Raw genomic sequence first — 25,969 nt, 5'->3', positions numbered from 1 at the left:
TGGTTCTGACTCTTCTATTATATAACACTCTATTATATAAATTGCTGTCCTGGTTAAATATGAGGAACCAGTTGAGTTGAATAGGTTTCCTATGATTTTGATAGCTTAATGCTAAACATAATTGGAGCAAAAGTTAAAACATAATAGTTTATATAATAATGGCATTTTAAAAAATTGCTCAATAGCCACAAATAATATTAATGATCTTTATGTGCACCAATGGCTTTTTAATTCAAGATATTATCTTGTACAAGCAGCATTGATATCATTACTGTGCTGAACATTGTGCGGAGAAGGTCAAGGTCCACCCTAAAAAAACTGCCTACTGAAAACTTTGGGGGGTGGGGGTGAATACAAGACCAGTCACTCTGCACAAATAAAGACAGCAGCAATAACTGGTCTTTAATAGAGAAAGATTATTTCATAGATCTGGAGGAAATACATTAGGCAAACCAATAATACACATAGTTAGGCAGTACTTACTTATCTTTGTAACAGATCAACATTCTTCAACGAAAGCAGAAAAAAAGTTACCTTCTGAGAACTTGTACTGGTCGGTTATATCATGGGGTCCATCCCCTCCTACTTCTTTAGTTAAAATTTTCTGTCCTACGTGTGTTTTATCAATATACTGAACCACTTTTGATCCATCTTTCATTGCTTTAGAATAAACAATGTCACTGTTTACCTGTAACAAAGAAGAAAATGTTGTGATATCATCCAAAATATTAAATTTTATCTTCAGGTGTCTTAATATAACATTTAAGGAAATGATTTCTCAAATAAATGCAGAAATGCATGGGGGCTAGTTTTTAATAACCTTGAGATGTCAATGTACAGTAAATGCAATTGGTTGTGGTATATTTTAGAGCAGGGGTTAGCAAAGTTTTATGGCCACTAGACCATTTATGGGGTGGGTGGGAGCTCACTAGGCCGGACCTGCCCTAATGGCTCCGCCCACCACCAGGGAACGGCCCCTGAAGTGAAACCCCTCTCCTCCATATACATTGCAGAGAGCTTTCCCTATTTACCATGGCAGTGGAAGTATCATTGCCGGCCACAGTAAATAGGGGAGCAACTGCAAGGGGACGGCAACGGAGCTCCGGCGGCTCCGGCAGTTCCTAACACCCCCTGGCCGATCCGCCAGCAACCCGTGGCTCCGGAGCGGGGTTGCCGGCCAAGAATTAGGCTAGGTCGGCCAGGGGGCGTTAGGCCGGAACAAACTACCGGCTAGGCTGTATCTGGCATAAAGGCCGGAATTTGACAACCCCTGGTTTAGAAGAATAGTCAGGGAGCCTGTTGCATTCTTGAACAATTGGATAGGTCTAGTTGGGCTTAGGGGGCCAGATAGGATAGTAACATTGGACCTAATTTTTTTAAACCTCTCACAGACTGGAGAAGAGAGACTATCATGTGCGAACCTGTGTGATCCAGCAATACTGGAATGAATATCTTAAAAATAATTTGCCATTGCAAATCTTTTAAGTCCTCAAACAGATCCATTCCAAGTTTGCTGGATCTCCTATGATAGTCTCTCTTCTCCAGTCTTGAAGCTTTGATAAATCAGAGGTCCGTAGAGTACCCAAAAATTATAGTATACTGTTGCTTGTGATAATGTTGGCTTTTGGCAGATGTTAACCCCTACATGGCCATGTTTCAGCATGTAATTCTCAAATAAGTCATATTACCAGTAATCTGAGATACTTTGATGCGTTAATTACGAAGTTTAGGGATGACTGATTTTGTATGAATTCAAATTTGATGCAACCAAAACTGAATTTGACTTTTGGTCCAGTTACATTAAAAGGGTTTTATTGGGCCTTTAGATGAAATTTGAAGATTTAGTAGAATCAAATACATCCCTCTATACATACACCAACAAGGACAGTTTTTAGGTTGAACTATGTTAGAATCAGAACTTAAATGATAATAGTCATCTATGACTACAAAGTGGAATTGTATCACTTTTAAGTAGTACTTTGATTAAGTCTAGCAGAATGATTTTACTAGTACAATATTTATACTGCTGGTAAAATATTCTATTAGAATTATTTTACTACTATTAGAATATTCTTCTAATATAATTGTTTTAGTGCTAATAAAATATTCCAGAAGAATTATTACTAGGCAAATAATTTACTTGATTCTACTTGATTGTCCTATAGTGTACAGTACAATCACACAGTAAAATAAGGTCCTTTTCAAGTAGAATCAAGATTGAATTAGGCCTCTGGGGTGCTTACAGCAATATCTCACTGTATATGATCCATTTACACTTCATTGCTTCCCATGGGTATGTTGTTGGGAAAAAGGGGTCTTCTTATTGGCTACAGTATTCTCAATGGGCATTTTTCTTTGTTTGTAAACTTGAATGTCAATGTAAACTTAAAAGAAGAGAAAAAAATGTAGAAACCAAAAAAAGCTGCAAAGTAGTATGCATAGTTTTGGAAAGTTCACTTTAAAGTTGATCTAACAATAACTGGAAGATTTTATGTTTGCTAAATCACCATGAATCGCTAACAAGTGGCATGTTGTTATATTACTATAACATACTTTTTCATCTTACTGAGCAGAGTTGTAGGAGTGGTAGGCAATAAAACAGAGTAGCCACTGCATGGAGCAGGAAGTAAACTGCTTGATTAAGCAAATATATCTATCACTATGCCCTCTATCATTAGGCTTCTGGCACTGCATCAACTAGTTGGGTTCTTGTGCTGCTTCTCCCTCTCTGCAGAGTTATTTGTACCTGCACTGCAAGAGACTAGTACCAAGTCAAATTGAGAAACATATAGTGCTTGAATTTCATAAATTGCATTTACAGATGTGTTCAATTTTACAGCTCCAATAATTTTTTTTATCTGCCTGGAGTTCATCGTTAGGGGCTCTGAATTCCAAGGCACTTGGAATGCTATCAAAATGAATGAAGCTAGGAATATGTTTTTTTTTTATTTTGGCCAAAAGGAGGTGGGATAGAGTACGTTTGTAGGACAGATGTCAGTTGCAGGTGTTAAAAGATCCCCAGTGAAGCACTTGTAAGCCAAAATACATTTCTTATTTTGTAATTGCTACATTACTCACAGCATATAACAAAGGTACAATTAAAAGAAAGAACGAAATGTAATCTAATATAGTTGAGTCTTGAGATGGTGGCTGAATTAGTTTTCATTTTCAGGATTTACCTAGTGCTTCTGCCAGTAATATATTTCTTTTTCAAGAACAGAGTTTCTTGACTTCTTAACCTGAGGGAACCCTTGAATAACTTTTATATCCTCAGGGAACCTCTGCTATAAATTTTATATCCACGAATTACAGTATATTAGTGCGGTGGTCAGTAGGGTCGTCAGTAGGAAGAAAGTCAGTGGGCAGACTGTCACCCTTACAGATAGCCAAAAAGATCATTGGTGTCACCTAAACTGAGAAGCACAATTTGCTCCTTGCTCAAGGAACCCTTAGCAAACTCTGGGGGAACTGTAGGGTTGGATGGATTAATGGTTGAGAATCACTGTTGAGTGACAGCATTACTCACTGAACTATATCTATGAGGGAACAGATTAGTCACCATAGAACAAGAAGTGTTTTAGAACATGTTCCCCTCTCCTTTATATAAGGACAGGATTTGCATTTACCTGTGAAATCATTTTCACTAAAACCTTATGGTTTACTTTAAAATGAACTCTACTTTTGTAATAGGCAACCTTGAGAAGGCAGTATATTAAAAATGATAAAAAAAATAATATACACTTCAGACAGTTGCAGTTACATGTCGCAAAACAAACATTTTATATTCGGTGATACAGGTCTTGAAATATTGTAGCTTTTGTATAAAACATTACAGATGTAAATTATATGAAACAAGACTAGGCAAAACAAAACACAACCATGAAGCTGTTATATTACTGCAGTGGATTTATTTTACAAAATTGAATTTTTGATGAGATTGAAGAAAAACATACCTCGGAGAAAAGGAAAGGTGTATCAAACTGGAAGCAGACATGGCCATGTTTAATGGCTTGAACAGATGCAGGTCCACATCTATACATACCTAGAGATGATCAATATTACAAATTAGAAGATGAATCCCATAGCATTCTCCTTGCTCACTCTATCTTTTAGCTTCTTTGTGGAAATACAATCTTAAACTTTGTTTTCACACATATAGCTGCTCTGTGACCTTGTTTTCTTTTCTCTTTTGTTCAAGTATTATATTATAAAAATAAAATGTTATAGCATGCTAGTAATTAGAAGGCCAAATCACCTTTCACTCTCATAGCCAGGTGGCTGGATCCAGTTCTACTGTTTAGCATAAATATGTTTTAAACTCTGAACTCAACTGTGTAGAAGTGTGAATTTACAAGTCACATAATCTGGTTTCATCAACAAATTGATCATGACATTTGTTCCAAGTAATCTAATTACTAATGTGCTTTGAATCAATATACTGTGTGTTCATTGACACAATGGTGCTTATGAATTGATTATTGGATTGACTGATTGATCGATTGATGGCATTATGCATTCTACGTTGACTAGGTCAAATGTAAAGGGCTATACCAAAACTACACTGCAACAAACTAAAATAAATACTGGTAATCATTACTCTTCAGGGTCTAACTGATGTCTCTTGATATTCCTTCTTTTCTTGATGCCCAGCACTGTGCTACCATCTTGACTCCATCTTTTGTGAAACCCACACGGCAAAATAGGCAATAAATTCAGGGATATAGCTGCAGTTGCATGCAAATCTTGACTTTTCACATGAAAGTCAACCTTGGTGTCTCTTTTGCCTCCAAATAGGTCAGAAATAATTCACAGGCTCAGAAGGTGAAGCCAAACTTAAAGTTAAGTAATTTTAACTTCAGCACTTATCTGTTAAAAACCAACAGATAAAAGCAACCAACCTGGCTAAAAATGGTTGAAAGTGACTGAAGATCCCTCCACTTTACTAAATATAGTAAACAAGGTATGTAATGATGTAATAATGAATAAAGGATTTCATTAATGTGTGTCTTTTATATCTGTCTGGAGTTTAGCTTTAGGAAAATCAAACAACATTATTGTAATTTTAGAAGTGTAAACTTCAGCTACAGTAAGCATTTTTACAGTTTTGGTTACTAAAACACAATTAAGAAAATAAACACACACAAAATCAACTAATTACCTCATAGCAACATTTTTAGTACTACAGGGATATTTTGCATATGTCTTTTTAATTAAATTTAAATTAACTTTTGAGTTACATTCCAATAACTTTCTTTGCAAGAATATTTTCTGTCCTGCTTTAGTAGGATGGTGGTTTTAGATAGAACACTTGCACAAACAGGTTAGGGAACTATAGTTTTTTAGGTTTATATTTAAAGCGGTAAACTGCATAAGGTAAATTCCCATATGTAGTATGAAGTATATGTAATTACTATTTACAACAGTACATTTTTCAGGCTGTAGTGTACAGTTACAACGTTTTTTATTATTTACATGAAGGGCTGGGGTATGTACAGGTTTACTGAAGAAGGTTAAGCTATATTTAATTTAGAGACTGATATATATATATATATATATATATATATATATATATATCAGATTGGTAGTTTTGCAATGACGATATAGACCGTTGAAATATAGAACCACTTGAAATAACCTTTGAGCCTGCATGGAACCCCTACTACAATTACTGTACCCACAACTCAAAGTACATTAGTGTGATGGCCAATAGGAAGAACGCCTCTCACATTGCTGGCCAGTTGGAAAAATGTTACGCTTACAGATAGCTAAAAAGAATGTTGGTATCTGTAACTGAAAAGCACAAACTGTTCATTGCCATAGTAATCCCTAACAACCTTTGGAGGAACCCTGGTTGAGAGACTGATAGAGACATTGCATATATCAAATATATACTTCAAAAGACCCCATGTGGGACCTACAGAACACGGTTCACATTTCAATGCTGGGTGTGTAAAATTTTGAATCCCATACAGATGAACTAGGTAACAAAGTTGAAAAATGTGTAAGTGTTACCTAATACAAAAGTAATATACTATCTAATATTTGAATATTTCAATTCATTCTCCTAATCAGTGTAGAAACAATAACTACATATCACATTAGAACAACACATAAGGATAAAATTACCATCACTAGTCTCCTGTGGTGTGGCATCTACGGCTTGCCATCCTCCAAAACCAACTGGAAGATCTGGGCGAGTCATCCAAGCCTCATTCCAGCAATGATAATTCCTTTAAAGAACAAGATGTGCACAGTACTTCAGTAATGACATATGTACAGTGCCTTGATACAGGAATCTTGTGGCTTCTGCAAAGACTTGTGCAAGTCTTCAGTTAGAAATCCTTATAAAGCCCCTTGTTACTTAAATCCTGGACTACCTGGAGGTATCAACTTTTCTGCAAGTTCGAAAGATTAGGAGCCGTCACCACTATTAAGCCCAGTTCATTCAATTTACCGGTCAATATGCATGGCTTTAGTCTATAGCCAACACTTTGGAATGTGATCAAGAGCAGGGCTTACTATTAAAAGGTAGGTCATTTCAGCCTTGGGAGAAATTGAGACTTGCTGTACAGGCAGGCCAAGGAATATGAGTCCTACTTGTCATCCTGTAGTACAGATATTCCTCATTTAATGACTTACCTGTTTAATGACACGTATGACTGGGTCTCCGCAAATTACACTATAAAGAACTTTACAGTGTACAGCTGCACAGCGCTTCCCCTGCGTTCTTTGGAGCTACATCTTCCTGTGTTTATGTTCCCTGCTTAACAAACAATATGCCTAATGACCAGAACCTTGTCCTTAAGTGAGGAGCATGTATGATATTGTTTGAGTCTGCAAACATATTTCTGGTTGTGCCAGTACTGTATCATTGTAAAAGTTTCTGATTCGGTCAGTATGGAACTGATTGTGTCTCTGCAGAGGTTTCATGTTGTGCTAGTTCAGATTTTCTTTGTGGATCCTAATAGTTTTTCATTAAATTAAATTTGATATTAATTTACCTTCTGTAATTTTAATGCTCGTTTTAATATACTGTAATTCTTAGCAAATGTTCCTTCGATGATCTTGTATGCAGTGTGCATTGAGTGAGAGTAAAAACCAAGCCCTGCATATATGTAATTCTTTATGTTATTTTATAAGTCTTTCTTCCTTAGTTTCAGGTTTAGTGGCACTTCAAAGGCAATAGAAGTAAATGACAAAACTACAAGGTATAGTTTTTGAATTATAGAATGTTAGTCCCTGTGCCATGCAATGTACATCAATTGTAAAAACTATCCTATTGTAAGTGCCAAGTTAGTTTTGTCTTTTAAATCGCATACGCCCTGCCAAATGTGAATAAAATTGCTTGAGTACCTACTAATGCATTCCTGATCTGAATAGCTGTATGAGCAATAAAAAATGTCAGTAAAAAAACAGAATAGTTAAACTCTGACCATTTCATTAATAATAGGCAAAAACAGCAACTGAAAGAAGCCAGGAGGATATAACGCTTGTCTAACAAGCCATTTCAAAGCAAGAATAAAATCTTAGATCAAGGAAAACTTGTCAATGGAAAAATATAATGAGGCTCTAGCATACGAAAAGAATTATTTAAGGGAACCTATCTGCAAATCTTGAATTTTTTAAACAGTGCAAGAACACTGCTTTAGCTAGACTAAAACTATTAGGAAATCATAAGACTGAATATAAAAGAATGTTATATATTTTTTTGAAGATTGAGCTCTAAACTCATGTGTGAGAGTGAGAAACAAAAAATGAACAAATACTGTTCAGTATTGGTACAGAGCAAACAATGATACTATTCAACAGGTTCTTCTATATCATATCAACCCAATCTCAGATCGTGAATGGTGTTGGGGGCAGCAGGGTGCTGTACATTGCATAAAACAGGACCTGAGGGGAAAATCAACATGATGCTGAGCAACCAAGTTTTAAAGAACTGAAACCCAAAACAAAGGGTGGCCAAGAAGGTGGTCAGGTTTTGACTTACTGCAGCTGCAAATGTACACTGTGAGAGGCCTACAATGTACAGTGAAATCAGAGTACGCAGTTGCAGTAAGGAGTAGCCTTTGCAACTGAGCAAGACAGAAAGTTTTGCTGGTGTTCAACTTTATTGCATTGCAGCTTGCTGTGTATGGGGCTGCATTGCCACAGTCCAGTCAAAGTACCCTTTATGGCCTCTATCCTTTATCTATATTTTGGTTAGATTATGGGAATGATGAGGAGTGTGTCCGTCTGGAAAAGGCTACCTTTAAAAGTCTTGTGGTGTCTAACCCCAGATATGTAAACTGTCAAAGGAAACGTTTGGGGTAGGATAAGAAATGGTTCCAATATAAACAGCATAAAAGACCAATAATAATATACATAATCAAATGTATCAAACATTAGATTATGACCTCCCTTGAGAGACCATGTATATAGCATTGTGAAAAATGTCAGTCCTATATAAATGCATGAATAAATAATAATTGAAGCCCTAGCCCTATTCAGCTTGACATGCAAGATTTTCCCTCACTTTTTTTCTCAGTGATAATATCACCCCTATAACACCAAGAAAAGAACAAAAGACACATAGGTGTCACTTAGACAAAAAGGCAAACACAGTAAAGACCCGACCAAAGTTCTAACTTTTACCCCCATTCTAAACAATGTGTTTTCCTTGATGTCTGTGTCCCTATTATAGGGATTCATGATTTCTTACTGTCCTGACTGCCTAAAGCTGCATACACACCTGCAATTTTTCTCGTTGGAAAGGATCTTTCACGATCCTTTCCAACGAGAAAAGACTGCACGATGCATGAACGATGCTGTACATACAGCACCGTTCATGCTCTATGGAGAGGGGAGGGGGAGAGCGACGGAGCGGCACCCTGCTGCGCGCTCTCCCCTTCCCTTTCATTAGGATCGGTCGTCGTCCATCGTCCATGGATCCGCCAGGACGGTCGTCGGACGATGGACAACGACCGACTGTACACACGGCAGATTTTCGCCCGATAATTGGCCGATACCGATTATCGGGCGAGAAAAATTTGCCGTGTGTACGCAGCTTAACACTGGGATAGATAGTAAGAGGAAATCACCCTAATAAGGAAACAGAGATAAGATAAGATTCAAGCACTTTACATTCCAAGAAAAGTTTTGGCTGGATGTGTGGTAAACCTACCAGATGCTGTCCTTGGTGAGGGTAGTATTAGTCTTCCCATCTTCATCCAAGAAGACATCAGTTTGTAGATTAGCGTCATTATCATGAGCAGAGAAATAATTGGTGACAAGCCTTGCAGGAATTCCAAGGCATCGCAGAACTGTGAAAAGACAAATTGACTAATAAATTAAATATTTAGAGGTGTGTTACTAATATGCACATAAATCTGTCTAATAGATCAGAGAGTACATTAATGCTTATTCCACAAATGCTGATTCTGATACTTTATAATAGTTTCTGCACTACTTTATATATATTACTACACTGAAACTTCAAACTATCTTAAAAGCTGCATGGTTATATTAGGTTATTACGAAAATATTACTATTAAAAGCTGGTTCCTTCCTCAGTCTGGTTGTGGTGTCAGTCTTGTGTTTGTACACTCCAAACTAATAGGGAGCAGTAAATTTAATCTTATTAGCGGCTTTGACCAACAAAAAACTCTTAAGGCCTAGATATAAACAGTGGGTATGCTTCCTCTTCAGGTTACCATGTATTCCATCATATTTTAGTTGTACTACCTACATGTAAATACACATTACATGTCATTTATACATATGTGAAGGCATAATCCATTTACATCAGATGCATATCCTATTCAATAAAATTACTGAATGGTGCATTTCCATTAAACAGTTTTCAAACGCAATATGCCAAATACCATAAATGCAGAGCTAATACTTTACTAGTGATCTAAAGTGTATATTAGAAAAATCAAAAAAATATAACTAAATGTAATACAAAAGGTTTATTGAGTTTTTTTCAGTTTAAATGAATACTGTGTCCCTTATGTTTCATGGTTTGAACATTTCCACATTGTCACTGCGGTTTATGTTTGTCTAGAAGTTCATTCTTTCTTAATATAAAAAAAAACATGCTGTCAGGCGGCAATAAAGGTAAAATGTGTCTTTTTATAATCAGTTACTTTAAATTCTACCTATATCTTATTTTTCCTAGCTACAGCTAGAAGGTCAAGCTTTTCTATATACCCTGCATATACCCTGCAACATTCAATAAATTCCTAGGACATTTTGGTACCTGTGGTTTACCTAAGGCTTTTCACAGATCGTACACTAACATATTTATTTATATAACTCAAACATATTCCACATCGAACAATTGTTGTGACTTCCTGAGGGGCTCAAAACTCTATGTCCCTTTCCTAGGCATATTCTGTTGTCCCAACCATACTCCAGGACCATTTTTGCAGAAGAAGCCGATTAACTTTTCAGTCTGTTTTGGAGATGCAAGGCAAGAGGGCAAACCATTCCATACCACAGCCAAACCACCATTGAAAATTTTATGCTATTATCTAAGCTATGTACAGTTATGTAGAACTACTAATTCCCATTATATATATATATATATATATATATATATAGCAAACACCATTACCCGCTATAAGCCCCTGTGTGTACAGTGTGCTTGGGTGCGTTCTCTGTATTGATTCAAATTAACCTGTTGTTGTTACCAATAGCAACTTGTTCTGATACCTGATTCTGCCTGAACTCTGCCTGCCCTGACCTTGGATTGTTTGTGACTACTCTTGCCTGCTGCCTGTCCTGACCTCGGATTGTTCCTGACCTGCCTCTGCTTTACCCTTCTGTACAACGCCTATCAGACTGATCATCTCTGAATACCCTTGTCTTGTTTTATGCCAACAATAAAGCTTGATAAAAGGAATCTTGGAGTTGGCTGTGTTTTGTGTGCCCAGGCGCATTCCACCAGCGGTGCCAGTGGAACCCCCGCCGAGCGCAATTCGCGTTTGCAAGGTGGACTGTCTTTACTGTGGCGATCCCCGTCACGGGGCAAGGACCTGCCCTCGCAAAGGACCTGAAAGGTTCCAGTGTATTGGGGGTGCAGAAGGGAGCCATTGACTTACTCCCGGGCCACCCTCTTCCCCTGCGGGTGCTGCCTTCTTTTTTGTGGAGAAGAAGGATGGCGGGTTAGGACCCTGTATTGATTACAAGGGCCTGAACAAGATTACTGTGAAGAATTGGTACCTTTTGCCCCAGGTCAATGGGGCCCGATTCTTCACCAAGCTAGATTTGAAAGTGGCCTACAACCGGAATGGAAGACTGCCTTTAACACCAAGGATGGGCATTTCGAATACTTAGTAATGCCCTTTGGTCTGTGTAATGCCCGGCAGTCTTCCAGGAACTTGTGAATGATGTATTCCGAGAATTTCTGGGTAAATTTGTGATTGTGTATCTTGATGATATTTTGATTTATTCATCTGATCTTCTCCTCCACAGAGCACAAGTACGCCAGGTCCTCCAGAAGCTCAGAGAAAACTGCCTCTATGCAAAATTGGAGAAGTGCGCCTTCGAGGTACGTGAGGTTGCTTTCTTAGGATATATTCTGTCAGATCACGGGTTGGCCATGGATCCAACCAAGGTCTCAGCAGTTCTGGAATGGCTGCAACCCATGCGTATGATTATTTATCTTTTTTGTAATAATGTTTCATTTTAACAAAACTCACAGTGCTTCATATCTTTCTCAGAACATATAAGGGAGCCCCTGCCGTTTTAACAGGACACTTGTAACCCCTAAAAAATAAGTGCTACTACTGAGCTACTACTGAGCTAATGCCGCATAGATTATCTACTAGTACATTGGTACCTCTAATTAATTGTATATACATAATTTTCTCAAATTGTAACCTTTGACACTAACACCTAACATGTATACTCGGTCAACATGAACTATATTATAGTCACATATTTTTTCAACATTGTTGTTATTATCATCTTTATCTTTATCCTTACTTACCTTCATATATCTAAAAACATGGTCACTTTACTATAAGGTGAAGCTAATACCATATTTTCTTTTTCACATTGACTATTCTTGTGCACCTTTGACTTATATCTCATCACTTCAATTACTAAATTTTAATTTACTACAGTTATCTTATTCACATCTTTTTGTGATTTTGCTGTTGAACAATTTTTGTACAATTGTAAATAATCTTATATATTTTATCACAACAGTCACCATAATGCTCCCTATTTATCCCCTGAAGCCTATCGGCGGGATTGAGACGATTTCTATCCTGACTCTTCTAACACATCAGATATAAGCGGCTTATGTCTAGCATAACAGGCATTTTTCCCTCGCAAGTTCAATTGGGGAAGCCTGCATATTTGTATATATATATATATATATATATATATATATATTTTGTTTTGTTTTTTTTTAATTGCAGTTTTTGTAAACTCACTCATTGGCATATGTATTAATATACTAAATCTGATTTTTGCCAGCTTAAACCCAGCCTTTCTTGTTCCTTGTTATGTATTTAAGTATTACGTCTGGGGCAGGCAAACCTTGATTTTATTAAGTAGGGTGACACCTCCATTATATATCTTTCTATGCATCATATAGTCAGAGTAAAGTCAGAACACCAAATCAGCATATTTTTTCCAAGCCAGAGACATCCAGCCAGGTCCTGAAGGTCAGGTAAATTGCATTTTCAAGATTAAATATTCATTTAGTACGGGTTTCTTCTAAGTCCAGTAAATGTGTAATAAACCATTTGTGATCATTCCTGCTATATATTATGTGGGATTTTCTCATGAGAATGCCAAAATCATTTAAACTGTAGCACCCTTCCCCATACTAAAGATTAAATCATCATCTACTATCTTTTTAATTATTTCAGGTTATTAGTATGTATGCTTGGCTTATTGAATACTTAGATTGGTGAATAAAACCAAGCTGCATGAAAGCTTTAGCTACAGAACATCTACTTCTCTCCTCATCTACAAAACATGGAGACAAAATAGTATTCATAGGTGAAAAGGGCTGGGCTGATAAAACTCATCCTAATTTAGGATTTCAGTGTGGCAGAGGCACACTGTGCTTGGCTCACTAGAAGAAATTACAAGCTTACTGGATTGATAGCAGGATCAACAAGATGTTTTTTTATTGTAAGCAAACAATTAGACAAAAAAAGGTAAAAAAAAAATTGTGTGCTTAAAAATGTAAACAGTGCCTTTTGATCACTATAAAATCATAGTGATCACATGATCAGAAATCAAGTGGGTTGGTTGCTGTTTGCTTTTTGTGACAGCCCTTGTGCTATAAAGACATCAATATGAATGTTAGTTAATATTGTATATTGAGCATGCAGTCTATAGTTCCACATCACAGTGCCCTCTACTGGCGCCTATGCAAATGACAGCAAGTTTTTGTTCTATAACTGTCACTAAAGGCAAGATTGGTAGAATAATTTAGGTTTCCAATAGAAATTAAATATCATCATTTAGTTATTTCTTAGTTATTCAACTGCAATAAAATCTACAAAAAAAATACAACGCAAATATTTAGAAATTGTTTGAAGTACAATGAAACTCCAGTTTTGCTGTAAACGAATTACTTTCATGGCTATTTTGCAAACATGTTTAGGAATCTACATGTGCTTTTTTAATAGATACTGAAAGGCTATTCTAATTCAAGAATTTATTTTTGTGAAATGCTCTGAAAGACGCAGCTGGAGCTTATGCTTACTATCATACTGTATTGTAATAAGAAAAGCTGCACCCCTGGCATCCTGTTAGACATATAACTGGTAAATGGATCTCAGTTTAAACTCTTCAAGTGCAATAATTTCTGGCCAATTAATGTATGAAAAAAGTGGATTCTAAACATGACTACAAATTTAGGCTGTGATGGCAGAACAATAAAAATGTTTCAGTTGAAAAACTGAAATAATATTATTATTACTTATAATCTATATTTATAAAGCGCCAACATGTTATGCAGTGCTGTACATTACATAGGGGTTGCAAATGACAGACAAACAATGACACAGGGGGAGGAAAGGACCTTGCCCAAAAGAGAAAAGCATTTTTAAAAGGAATTAACAAGAATATAGTAATCCCTATTACTGATTACTTGATTTCCAAGATGCCTACCTGTTATCTTTGTCCTGCAATGGATCTGATTTATTAAAGCTCTCCAAGGCTGGAGAGGATACACTTTCATCATTGAGGCTGGGTGATCCAGCAAACCTGAAATGGATCTGGTCCAGGATTGTAAACATTTGCTAACCAACAGCAAATTACTTCCATTCCAGGTTTGCTGGATCACCCAGCTTCACTGATGAAAGTGTATCTTCTCCAGCCTTGGAAAGCTTTCGAAAATCAGGCCCACTGTCTCTAACCTGAATAAGCGTGTTGCCATATTCTTAACAAGCAATAGATACGCCTTAAAACAACCCTTCACTAACCTCTGTAGCTCTATGCACTATAGGGTAATTTATCCTCAACTTTCATTAGAGAATATCTGTTTTGATGCCCCTGGAATGTGTTTAGCTGATTTAAACTGAATGGCAAATTGGGCTGTGTGTGAATAATCATAACTTTCACTATTATTGAGAAAGTAATCTGTATTTAGTCATTCATTGATAATCCAACATGATCATGTTGTAAAAGAACAAATGACACTGGCAATGGCAAATGGCACTCTATATAATTCATACATGGTCTGATAAATGAAAAGTCATTATAGCTGATGTTAATGCTTATGTATTGCACCGGCTCAGGAAAAGTAATACAAACTGTGCTTGAGTGAAATAAGATGGTTGTAAATAAAGTCCAATAGATAATAATAAATCTGCTGTATCCACATTCTCTCACCATACAATTAGAACATTTCTGGTTGCAAAGTGATAAAAGGAAAGGGAAAAATGGAGGGTGAGTAGTGGATTGGACTGTAAAATGAATTAGCTTTGTTTGCTGTTGCTGTACTTGCAGAAGTGTCTGTCATGTAAGACCACTGAATAGCCAGTGCCTTATATTGCTGACCTGATTCATATCTGCTTTATCACCCTCCCACGGGAATAGAGATGGCAAAGAATATTTTCATACCACTAATAATAAGTTCTCTTGGGAAACAGGTTCTCCTAGTATGAGAAAAGAGTTTTAGCTCATTTACTGTACTTTTAGAAAAAAATACAGAGTCTAGGGATGCTCATAAAGTAAATTAGTGAAAATAAAATATGATTTTGTTTTTCTTTCATCTCTGCGATGTCTTGTGGAATTTACCATTGAAATGTACTGCACATTATTTTCCAGTTTTCATGATCTCCCTCCATCTTGTGATTATTAAATATATATGAGCTTATGAGATGGACAAGATTCCATGCCCTGCAGCAGTGTGAGTCACTATAAGTGTGTGTTCATGTTGTTGTAAATGAAACGATTAAGGTCACAAAACTGTAGGCTAGTTTTAAATGCTGCTGACATAAGTCTGACAGAGAATTACACTGCATCTATTATCTTTACTAGGACCACCGGATATTATAATACTGATGTGCTGTGCTAAATGATAACTGAAAGCAAAGAAAATAATATGAATCATTTAGGATTGAATGCCACCTTTCAGGTAAAACCAATATAACTGGGGTACATATAAAACCCCAAATATGCTTATTTACCACTTGATTGTTTTTTGTCATTCTGAGATATTCCTGCCCTAATAAATCCTGTATACTTGTCTTGAAAAAATTGCATTTGCAATCTTCCCTTAGCAGATCACAATAATAACAACCTGGAATAAAGTTTACTGATATATTTTCAACATTTTGTCTCTAATTCTATTTACATAATGGGTACTGCATTGTAATCTGCAATATGCCAAAACATTAAAACCAATGGTTTAGTAAACATGGTGTTTTCTTTTCTTTACACAAGGTTGTGTAGGTTAGGTTGTGTACAAAGTTATTCAATGTAATGTTGACTTGGGTTCTCTTTACATTTGATGCCACTCTCTTTGTATTTTTGCATTTTGAAAAAACACTTAATATAAAAAACCTAATAATTATTATAAATTAGGTGACATAGTTGTACCACACTAACAGTACATTTCGAAACCTGTAGAGAAGATTTTGTGTTTTTCACTACTTACATGTGTTGAATACACCAGCGAAGACCCAACACTGTCCATATCTTACAGGCAATTTAGAACTGTAATATTCTAGTAGGATGTCTACACTTCCAGTCCAAGCAGATGGAGCAACACCAAAGGTGTAATCATTATTCCAGTTCCCAGCAACCACGCCATTGTCATCTCTGGCATTCATCTAAACAAAAGAAAACAGCTTCTGTAACAATCAGACTTCCAGAGAACTTTTTAAACCCAGACCTTAACATTAAGATTCATCACAGTGCTGGTTGGCTCACCCTATGTGTGGAAATGTTTAAACCTTTCATGTGCTCAGTTTTCAAAGGAATTCTGTTCCTAAAAGTAACAATAATGTAAAAAATCTATAGGAAGAGAAGGGAAATATGAGCAGTTCAAGGTTTCAAAGGAAAGATGAAAAATTATGGGCAAAATGTTTTTTTAGATTTGGATAGTTGATGTGGTATGGGGATAAAATAATTTAAGGAACATTTACTCTCTCTAATTGCCATAGATTTGAAACATAATTAAATGTTAGAAATAAAATACAAATTTGCAAAAGGAATACACGGAAAACAAATCTTACTGGAATACTGAGCACTGTGCTTTTAGGGGTTTTCCAAAAAAAAGTTTGCAATGTGCCATATCTTTTGTTGGAGCGCAGGTGACATGAATACACACATGCCGTAAAACCAAGCAGTGAATTTTTGCTTCCTATAGATATATATATATATATATATATATATATATATATATATATATATATATATATATTTATATATATATAATTGCCCTTGAAGTGGAACTATTTTTCATGTGCATGCGGGAATCTTCCAGGTATCCCAAGATCTCTTGTGTCCAAAGTTATGTCATCCTGGCCCCTGCCAATCAAGATACCTGAAGATCAGAACCAGAGAAGAAGAAAGAAGATGGGAATACTCACAACAGCGGAACAAGGACAGGTGAATAAAAAATTGCAATCAGGCAGGTAAGGTTATTTTATTGCAGAAAGGGAATTTGCTTGTCCCTTCTGCAAAAAAACAATCTGCCTGATCGAAATTTTAAGAGGAAAGGGTTTAGTTCTGTTTTACTGTCCTCCGGGACGTGAGACTGGTATAGACTGTTCTTGTAATATTCAAAATAAAATAAAAGATAATACATTTGACATATATTTTTGCCTCTCTCTGAGATTCGTTATTCTCACCAGCTGATCTAAAGTTTTCACACCATCTACCTCCATTACTATCTACTACTTTACATGCTTTTGAAACAATGTTAAAATGTTACCCTCAATTAAGTCTTAAGTCAACGTCTTTGACTTCCCTGGAGCTTCTCTGTGTCTTTGATGTCACAAACCATTATACATTTTTATTGTTCAGTCAATTACTGTAAATGACTTATTGCTGAACATTAGATATTGGCCTGCCACTTTCTATCATGCAGGACTAAAATGGTGTAGTATGCTTTTTCTGATAAGTAAAGTCTTTCATGACTTTCTATATCCTATGCAGCATTGTCAGTAATAGTGCAAGAATGGAAAGTAAGGCAGACAGTTCACAGCTGCATTATGCTATATAAAATATTACTGCGAAGTAGGATAATGTATCATGGGCAATAATGGACAATGACTTCAGCAGGCACAGAGAATGTCATGAAAACCCAGTGCAACCAATCAGTTCAAAATTAGGTAGGATGAAAAATAAAGCCAACATTTTTCCAGCTTATTAACTTTGCATATAAAACTATGGAACACCATTGGATTGTAATTTAATTAGAAGTAACCTGGGTGACATTTTTATGCTACACATATGCCACTTTGCCCAGCAACTGTTCATAAAAAGACTTCTTCTTCCAATGTTATGTAAACAGGTTGAATTTTTCTTCTAAGTGACACAGAAGCAACTACTGTTAGAAAATCTATGTGATATATGTGGGTTTGGCAGCTGGTGTTCCGATCCATCACAAGATAGAAATGGGGGTGACCAGGATGTACTGCCCTAATTGCAGCAGGGAAGAGTCATCCCACCAACATGGCTGTGTAAGTTTGAGGCTAGAAAACAATTAAAGTATCTGTCAAGTAAATCAGCTCCGATATTGGAATTTTAATTGTGTATTTAGTTGCTTGTCTGGGTTAACCTTTAAAGTTTAACCAAACCCTTTCTGCTCACTTGCCATTTCTGGTGGGTAAGCATCTAACTTATAGATACAAATTAAATTGTATAAAATATTTTGAACCCTAAAATATTAAATTAGGCCACGCCATATCTTCTGCTTCTTTGTCAGTGCTGCAGAAATGGGGAGTAGTCATACCTTTGTAGATAGCATCCAGCTTTCATTTACTGCAGGGGGTACACAGTGGAGATTGTTCCTGTGCATGACAACCATCAGCCAATAGGAACACTGTGTACCTAAAAAATATGGTTCAATTATTGCTAAAGTTTGGTGCAAGAAGAGTTTCTATTGGGTAATGGTTGTCAGAGACAAGAAGATTCCCTACTGTACAAGTCCTTACTTTGGGACAACCTGTGCACTAAGGGATGGAACAGAAGAGAATGACAAAATATAAGAGGACATTTCAGGAAAGCAAAGATGGTTAGGACATTTCAGAAAAATTAAAGATGTATCAGGACCACATGGAAGGTGAAAGTATATTTTATAAATGTTTTAAATACACATTTCTCTTTGTGTGTGTTTTAGGTTCTGGAGTTTAGTTCCACAGTGCAAGTTTAAAAACAAATGTGGTCCAAACAGGTTGCATTCTACAATTTGTTTTTGTAGCAGAAATACATTAGCATGTAACCAAGTAGTTACATATAAATAAGGTTCAGAGTAAATGAGGACAGAGCTCTCCTTTTTTAGCTGGATGCCCGTATTCTCAGACTAGACTGTTGCAGCATGTAGACTTCTGCCAGCAATAAAGGAAGTTGCATTGTAAGTGTGGCTTCAGGTAAAACTAATTACAGGATTGCTTCTGGCAAGGTTAGAGATGGAAGTTAAAAAAAAGTCCTGGTGCTTATTTGTGCCATTTTCAGCATGTTGTAAGAGGTTAATCTTTTGTAATAAACAGGGCAAGAAGGAAAGTGTAGTAACACATAGCAACCAGTAGAATAGAAAAAAAGAAAAAGTAGCAAGTAGAAAAAAAAGTAATTCTGCCTATTAACAATGAGAAGTGCAATCTGCACTTTGCAATGTGCTTCTTGCACTATTTAAATAAATATTTGCATTATATAGATGGCAGAAAGTGATATGAAGAACTAGGTGCACGCCATGGAAAATGTCACCCTTTTTTAACATATTTCAGGCATTAGATTTATATTCAGAGTCTAGAAGTAAAGGTAAAATACTTGATCAAACTATTTAGGTTGTGAGCTCTATCTGACATGGTCTTCTCATTGTCATTGTACTCATCTATCATGCAGGTTTGTTATCAGCATTTTTGTTTTACACCACTGCGTAATTTGGTGGCACTTATATGAAAAAAAAATGTAATAATAATTGTTATTACATAACATTAGAAATATGTATTCATATATAAATGAATCATGAATTCCAGTAATAAAATGCAGATATGTCTCATAAAAAGTAAACTCATTCCTACACTTCTCACACTCATGCATTCATAAATTGGAATCAGGTGGTCTGGTTTACAGATGATCAGAAGCTTCTTGGGGGTGCATACAGGTGAAAATAGTTTTATTTAATATTTTTATATTAAAGGTCTGATGTTCTTTTTGCTATTGACATGAGAGATGTTATCATGCCAAGATCTAAAGAGCTCTCTAAGGCGATCACAAAGAATGTTGTGTTGGATATGTCTAAATCCAGAAAAATATCACCTCATTTATTTGAAATCACTAAACCACGTTTGGAAAAATAATCCATAATTGGAACGGTTCCAAAGGACTGCTCATTTGTCCAGGACTGGCCATCATAACAAAGTAAACCCAAGAGCTGTTTCATACTAAAAGAAATAACCAAGAACCCCAAAATTTCAATTTGCAGGTAATTGACAGATAAAGTTAATGCATTTAAAATCATATAGAGATTACTCCAATTTACCCTGCAGGAAAGAAAAATAAAAGATTCCCCATTGTCTGCCCACTCTTGTCATGTGACTGCTGAAGAGAAATACAAAGAAAGGTACAAAACATTTTGTATATAAACGTTTTGTATATAAAGGAAATATACATTTCATTAGATGGACTGGTTTGCTTTAGGTCAGATTTCCTTTTTCTGTTTTTCTGTCTTCATGTAGAAATTGAAATAAATAATAAAAAAGGCGAAGTTCTTTGGGATTTTTATCAACATGTATATATCATCTTTGCCAATAGGTCTGGTTTAAATCTCATATACTAACTTTTTTTAGATTAATTTTTTGCCTTTTCATATATGAGGGAAATTCATCATTTCCATGGGGTGTGCTGTTATTTTCATATGTCCCATTACCCCGTATATCAATGAATAGGTCAGTCTGTGAGGACGTTCTGAAAAAAGTAATCAGTTCCTGACTACTAATTACTTTTGCCAGCCAAAGGGTATCACACACATTACACATACATACAAACACATGCACATCATTGAGTTTTTATTTGAATACATTCAGATAAATACAAGTGTATGTAACAAAAATTCAATACATACTACTGCCGATCCAACACGACTGATCTTAATAGGGTTTCCTCTTCCTGAGAGATCCAATTCTGCTTTGTCCATTAGAAAAAGGCAAGCATCAAGTATCTGCTCTTCAAACTGAAATGACATTAGACAGAAACACATAAATTTACCAGGGTGAAATATCTTCAAACTACAAATACCAAGTGGAATTACTATACCTAATTACATACTTGTAATTAGGTATAGCAATTCCACTTGGTATTTGTAGTTTATAGTTGTGTCAGATGAGTGACATTTTTTTATCTATCTACCTTTTTTTATCTATTTTGTGTGGTTACATACACACTTTTTTGTTGACAGGAAGAGGCGGAAAGCTAACTGCTTCTGTAGCACTTTTTTCTTTTGAAAGCTTGTGTCAAATTTATATTATATTATATATTTCTATATATTTTCATTCTTCATTTTGTTATAACAATTAGGATTATAATAATGGTAATGTACTTCATACTTACAACAGCTCATGCTGGCAGGGAGGAGATCTGCAAGGGTTCCTTATGACTACAGCCCCAGAAGCACAACATACAACCCAGATAATGGGTATAGACATTGACTTATGAATGTCTCAGAATGTATGCAGTTTTAAAAAAAAATGATCAACTTATGAAATAAATAACCCCTATTTAATGTACAGCGCTGCATAATATGTTGTCACTATATAAATCCTGTTTATTAATAATAATAATAATAATTATTATTATTATTCTCACCTGTCCATACTCCCAGGGTCGTGTCTTAATATTATTTAATTCTCCTTGAAAAACTACACCAACGTCATTCATTACATATTCTTCTATTTCCCTCTCATCATCCATGTAAACAGCATCCTCTATGTAGGATAAAATAAATCAAATAGAATAAAACAAAGTTGTTGCAATATTTTATACAAATATGTATTTCATATATATGTGCAAATACAAATACAATGAAAAACAATAAACACAACATGGGAAAACGAAGATAGGCATCCAAGACTAAGCTACTTCAAAATGAGATAGTAATATCAAATTCATCCTTTGGTATCCTGACATCTTAACTATTGCCATTTGAGGTCCAATCATCCATCAAGCCTCTGTATTTGTCTTGTTTGTATTGTCTGAGTCCAAGACCTCTAATTTTTTGTTTTGTTTTATACAAGGAAACCCCAATGTGAATATATAATGTTTATCACATAGTAATGTTACAGTATGAATGATTTATCTTTGTACAATATCCTATGTTGATTTTATGGAATACTTGGGTAAAAAAATGTAAGATTTTAATGGATGTTGATATGTGCCAGTTTTGGCTAATATAGTCCCACTTCTCAGATGGATGCTTCCAGCAATCTGTACTCTGTACAATTTTACTTACACAAAAAAAACATTGTCTCATTGTCTTTGGGAAATGTCTAATTTCTTTGCAGTTATTAACACTCCAACGCCAGAGCTCTCCAATAATCAAGGAGCCTGAGCTTTGCTATAGATCTGACTCAGTAGGTTGTGTTTCAGACTTTTTTACGTCAGGGGGGCCACTGTACACATGCTAGATTTTCACCTGGGGCAATTATAAATACTTGTCAGGACCAACAGTTATGTAGTGTTGTATGTAGCTCAAGACTTCTCAAATCTTTGGTTTTGATGTGCTGTGGTTTACATTTGTAAAGTGCACCAAGGCATTGACATGGAAATAAGCATGATTGGTCATTTTTACAACATAAAAGCGTTTAGAACATATATTATTTGTTACATAATCTTTTACCGTATGCTACTTACCTTTGCACCAAGGATTAAAGAGAATGTATGTATCAGTGTCAGATCTTCTGGCTGTCCTCAGAATACCATATGGAGTTAAAACAGCAATGTACATGCGAAATTTGCCAATAATGCAATCAGGAGCTGATATTATGGACAGACTGACAGAGTTTCCATCAATATAGGTAATTTTTACTCCCCATTTTCCTACTTCTAGCTCTTCCACAATAGGGATTGGTATATATGTGCCTTTGCTTTGTTGTGGGTAACGACCTAAATAAAACAAAATATAGCTCCATTTTATTTATCAATGATGGCAATGTTTACAATAACATCATTTCTTTACAGCTTTCTATTATTATTTCACTGTACTGACTTATTAGGAAATGAGGTTTGGCCATTATTATTTTCCTAACTATAATCTTTAGTGGTGATAAGGAAAAATCGAAAAAAAATTAAAAGGAAAATAATTGATTTACAATGTGATTCCTCTGCATCTTTCTAAATAGACCTGTTTGATCTACGGAAAATAACAGTTTTTTATTCCAGGCAATAATGATTTATTTAAAAAAATGCAATTAGGTAAAATGCTTAAGTTGTAACCTAATTCATTATTCAGGTCAAAAATAGTTGCTAGCACTTTTATTAGTACTTTTATTTATTTTATTCAAAAGTGCCTTTAGATGTACAGTTAGATGTACATTACATAGAGGCATAGGGTCATATTTATGCAATGTTGGTATAATATCCAGCAACTATCATGGGAAGACCAGCAGTTTAGTGTTTGCCAGTGTAGCTGGTGTGAATTTCTTCTCTGTGTCTCTGTTGTAAGGGGTCATAAGACTTATTGACTGGTGGGATAATTTATAAAAAAACTTATGTTAACAAAATATATAAAAAAAAAAACATAGAAGCAAAAGCAGGCCTTGTACTGCAGATCCTCTGGTACAACAAACAATAAGCAGCACAGTAGTGATACCACCAAACATCAATGCACATCAATGCTTAGGCACAGAAAGTAAACTGCTACTTTTTGGGAGCAATTTAGGATAAATGTAGGTTTTTCAGGTTACTAAATTAACATTTTTAGATGTTCCTTATATTAGGCCACCTTGCAGAGCTCCAAAGTTTATTAATCAAAAAAAAAAAAAAATAGCAAACAGAGTCCAATCGGTTAGGAATTAGGAGTCGATGTTACGCATTAATTCATTTTGCCTATCAGCGGTGGTTTTTGTACTACATTATTGAATAAACCAGATAGTTAGGTACAGCATAAAGTGATCAATTAATATCTAATCACTTGTATTGGACATATGATATGATGTCTTTTTTAAATGAAAGTAATTATTTTCTTATTTAATCTTTTTTATTTAAGGCCAAAGCAGTAATGAACATTGCATGGAAGATATGACATTTTACCCTAGACACCACTTTAATGTCTCTATCTAGCCAGTGTCAATCTATATATATGAAAAATTACTCAATACTCAAGTATTTTTGGAAACACATTTGAAGTGGTTTTCCGTGGTCAGTGGCGATTACATTTATCATTATATTTGCTACATTAGGAAATGCACATGACTTTAATCAATAATGATGGATTTTTAGCATTCCTGTTACACAATGTGACCTAAAAATAGCTAGCACCATTGTGTACATCACATCAATATGAATTGCGTTAGGAGACAATTTATAGATATAAGGAGAAGAAAAGGAACTCGATGGAAGTGAAGGAGACATGATATAACAGCAGGAAACAGACAGTGATTGCACGGTGGATATATTTTCCTACGCTCATCAAAGCAAATTGAATCTTGAAGGAAATATATTGCCATTAAAAGATGTTTAGGTATGTGTCCACGTGTTTATGTATGGGAGATCAGTTTATGTGTAAATTTGGCAAACCATTCATTCTGATTATATAAGTACTCTCTGTTTCCTGAACATTAGTTCATCATGGGGTTGTGCTATATTTTCTGTATTACTTTTATCTCAGCATGAGTCTGGATAAAACCCAATAGGTTCCACTGACATTACTATGAAGTCTAGGTGTATTAGATTGTTACATTTTTTTATTGTACTAGTTATTCTACAATAACATTTATTACAGAATGTTACTTGCAGCCATGGGATGCTGGGGATCTTTTTTCATTATAAATAAATAGCAAAGTGTGACAGGTAGGTTGAAAAATAGCATGCTTTGTGTGAATGGGGGTATGCAATTTAGGTAATATAAAAAGAAGAAAAATAATATTCAAAAAAATCAAAAGTCTTGAGGTCAGCATGATACTTTGGCAATTATTAAATATTTTTATTTATAATATTAGTTGTAATAATTTTACCATTCAGCTTCTGATAAAAAAAAGTACTACTCCTAGTTATTACATAAGGGTTCATATCAAAGAAAAGTGAAGTAAATGCGCTAATATATATTCAAACTGGTAGAAATGTATTTAGAACTATTATATAACAACCAGACAGTACAGTCTTTAAATAAGGGCGCTTCCAAATATTCTACCCCAACGCATTATGCTATATTAATAAACACAAATAAAAACAAAATCATGTGGATCATGTATAGTAGTTGGTAGTTTGGTAAATCAGAAAGTATAGCATGCTGACATATATAACCCTAAAATTTATATAGGGTAAAATCATAGTTAAATCTCACATTTATGAAATTCTTGAAGCAGAACTTCAAAAAGAAATTCCAAACTGATATACATAAACATCTATAGCACACAATGGTTAACAGAAGAAAAATAATAAATGATTAGACTGGAAAGCTCTTAAACAATTCATTCTTGCAAATGTACTATTTACAAATGGAATCCAAAGAAAATGAGCTTATCCAGAAATGCTCCAAGTCCCATGAAATGACATACTGTAGCTTTTGTCAAGGATCATAGGACAACACTTTTAATTCCTTTTATGCATGCAACTGTACATTTTTCTTGAATTAGAGCCCATGCAAATCTTAGTTTTCCAATAAATCACAAGGCAAGGAAAACAACTTATTCTAAAGCTCTTTGAATGTTTTTTAAAAATAATTTTTTTTTTTTCAAAATCGACACCAGTTGCCATTTAAAAGGTGATATTTTAATCTCTTGCTCCCGAGAGATTTAACTACTTATTGACAGTATTCTGCAGCAAAAATGGTGAAAAATCTAAGAAGCAAGATTACTAGCAAGAAGCAAATAGGTTAGTATAAATGTGGGTAGGATAAGTGGTGCACATAATTCACAAATGCACTGATACTTTATTACATATCTGTAATCAATATTTAAGCATGAAATGTAATTTTATATGCAAGTGATGTAAGCAGTAGAATTTGATTTGGTAATATCAGTCTTTGCAGTCCTTGTCTAGTAAAATATAAAAAAATAACATACTTACAAGAGGAATATTTTCTTCTACTTTGACTGTCAAGTTACAGAAGACAGAGAAGAAAACTTGT

The 25,969-nt window shown here is 35.1% G+C and overlaps 1 protein-coding gene across 2 annotated transcripts in view; it reads right to left on the bottom strand.

Moving 5' to 3' along the window:
- F13A1 (coagulation factor XIII A chain) overlaps positions 1-25,969 on the bottom strand; it is a 66,262-nt gene that overhangs the window by 24,982 nt on the left and 15,311 nt on the right. For both annotated transcript variants that reach the window (XM_072411755.1, XM_072411754.1), the window contains exons 4-11: positions 22,534-22,785; positions 21,490-21,608; positions 20,750-20,857; positions 16,115-16,289; positions 9,164-9,302; positions 6,127-6,230; positions 3,954-4,042; positions 535-688 (exon numbers count right to left, since the gene is read on the bottom strand). In XM_072411755.1, the coding sequence (XP_072267856.1) occupies positions 535-688; positions 3,954-4,042; positions 6,127-6,230; positions 9,164-9,302; positions 16,115-16,289; positions 20,750-20,857; positions 21,490-21,608; positions 22,534-22,785 (1,140 nt within the window). The remainder of the gene's footprint in view (positions 1-534; positions 689-3,953; positions 4,043-6,126; positions 6,231-9,163; positions 9,303-16,114; positions 16,290-20,749; positions 20,858-21,489; positions 21,609-22,533; positions 22,786-25,969) is intronic.

Source organism: Pyxicephalus adspersus, chromosome 5 (assembly GCF_032062135.1).
Source record: "Pyxicephalus adspersus chromosome 5, UCB_Pads_2.0, whole genome shotgun sequence".
NCBI classification, from domain to species: Eukaryota; Metazoa; Chordata; class Amphibia; order Anura; family Pyxicephalidae; genus Pyxicephalus; species Pyxicephalus adspersus.
Note: the sequence above shows the minus strand (reverse complement) of the source record. Positions and strands in the feature narration are given on the sequence as shown.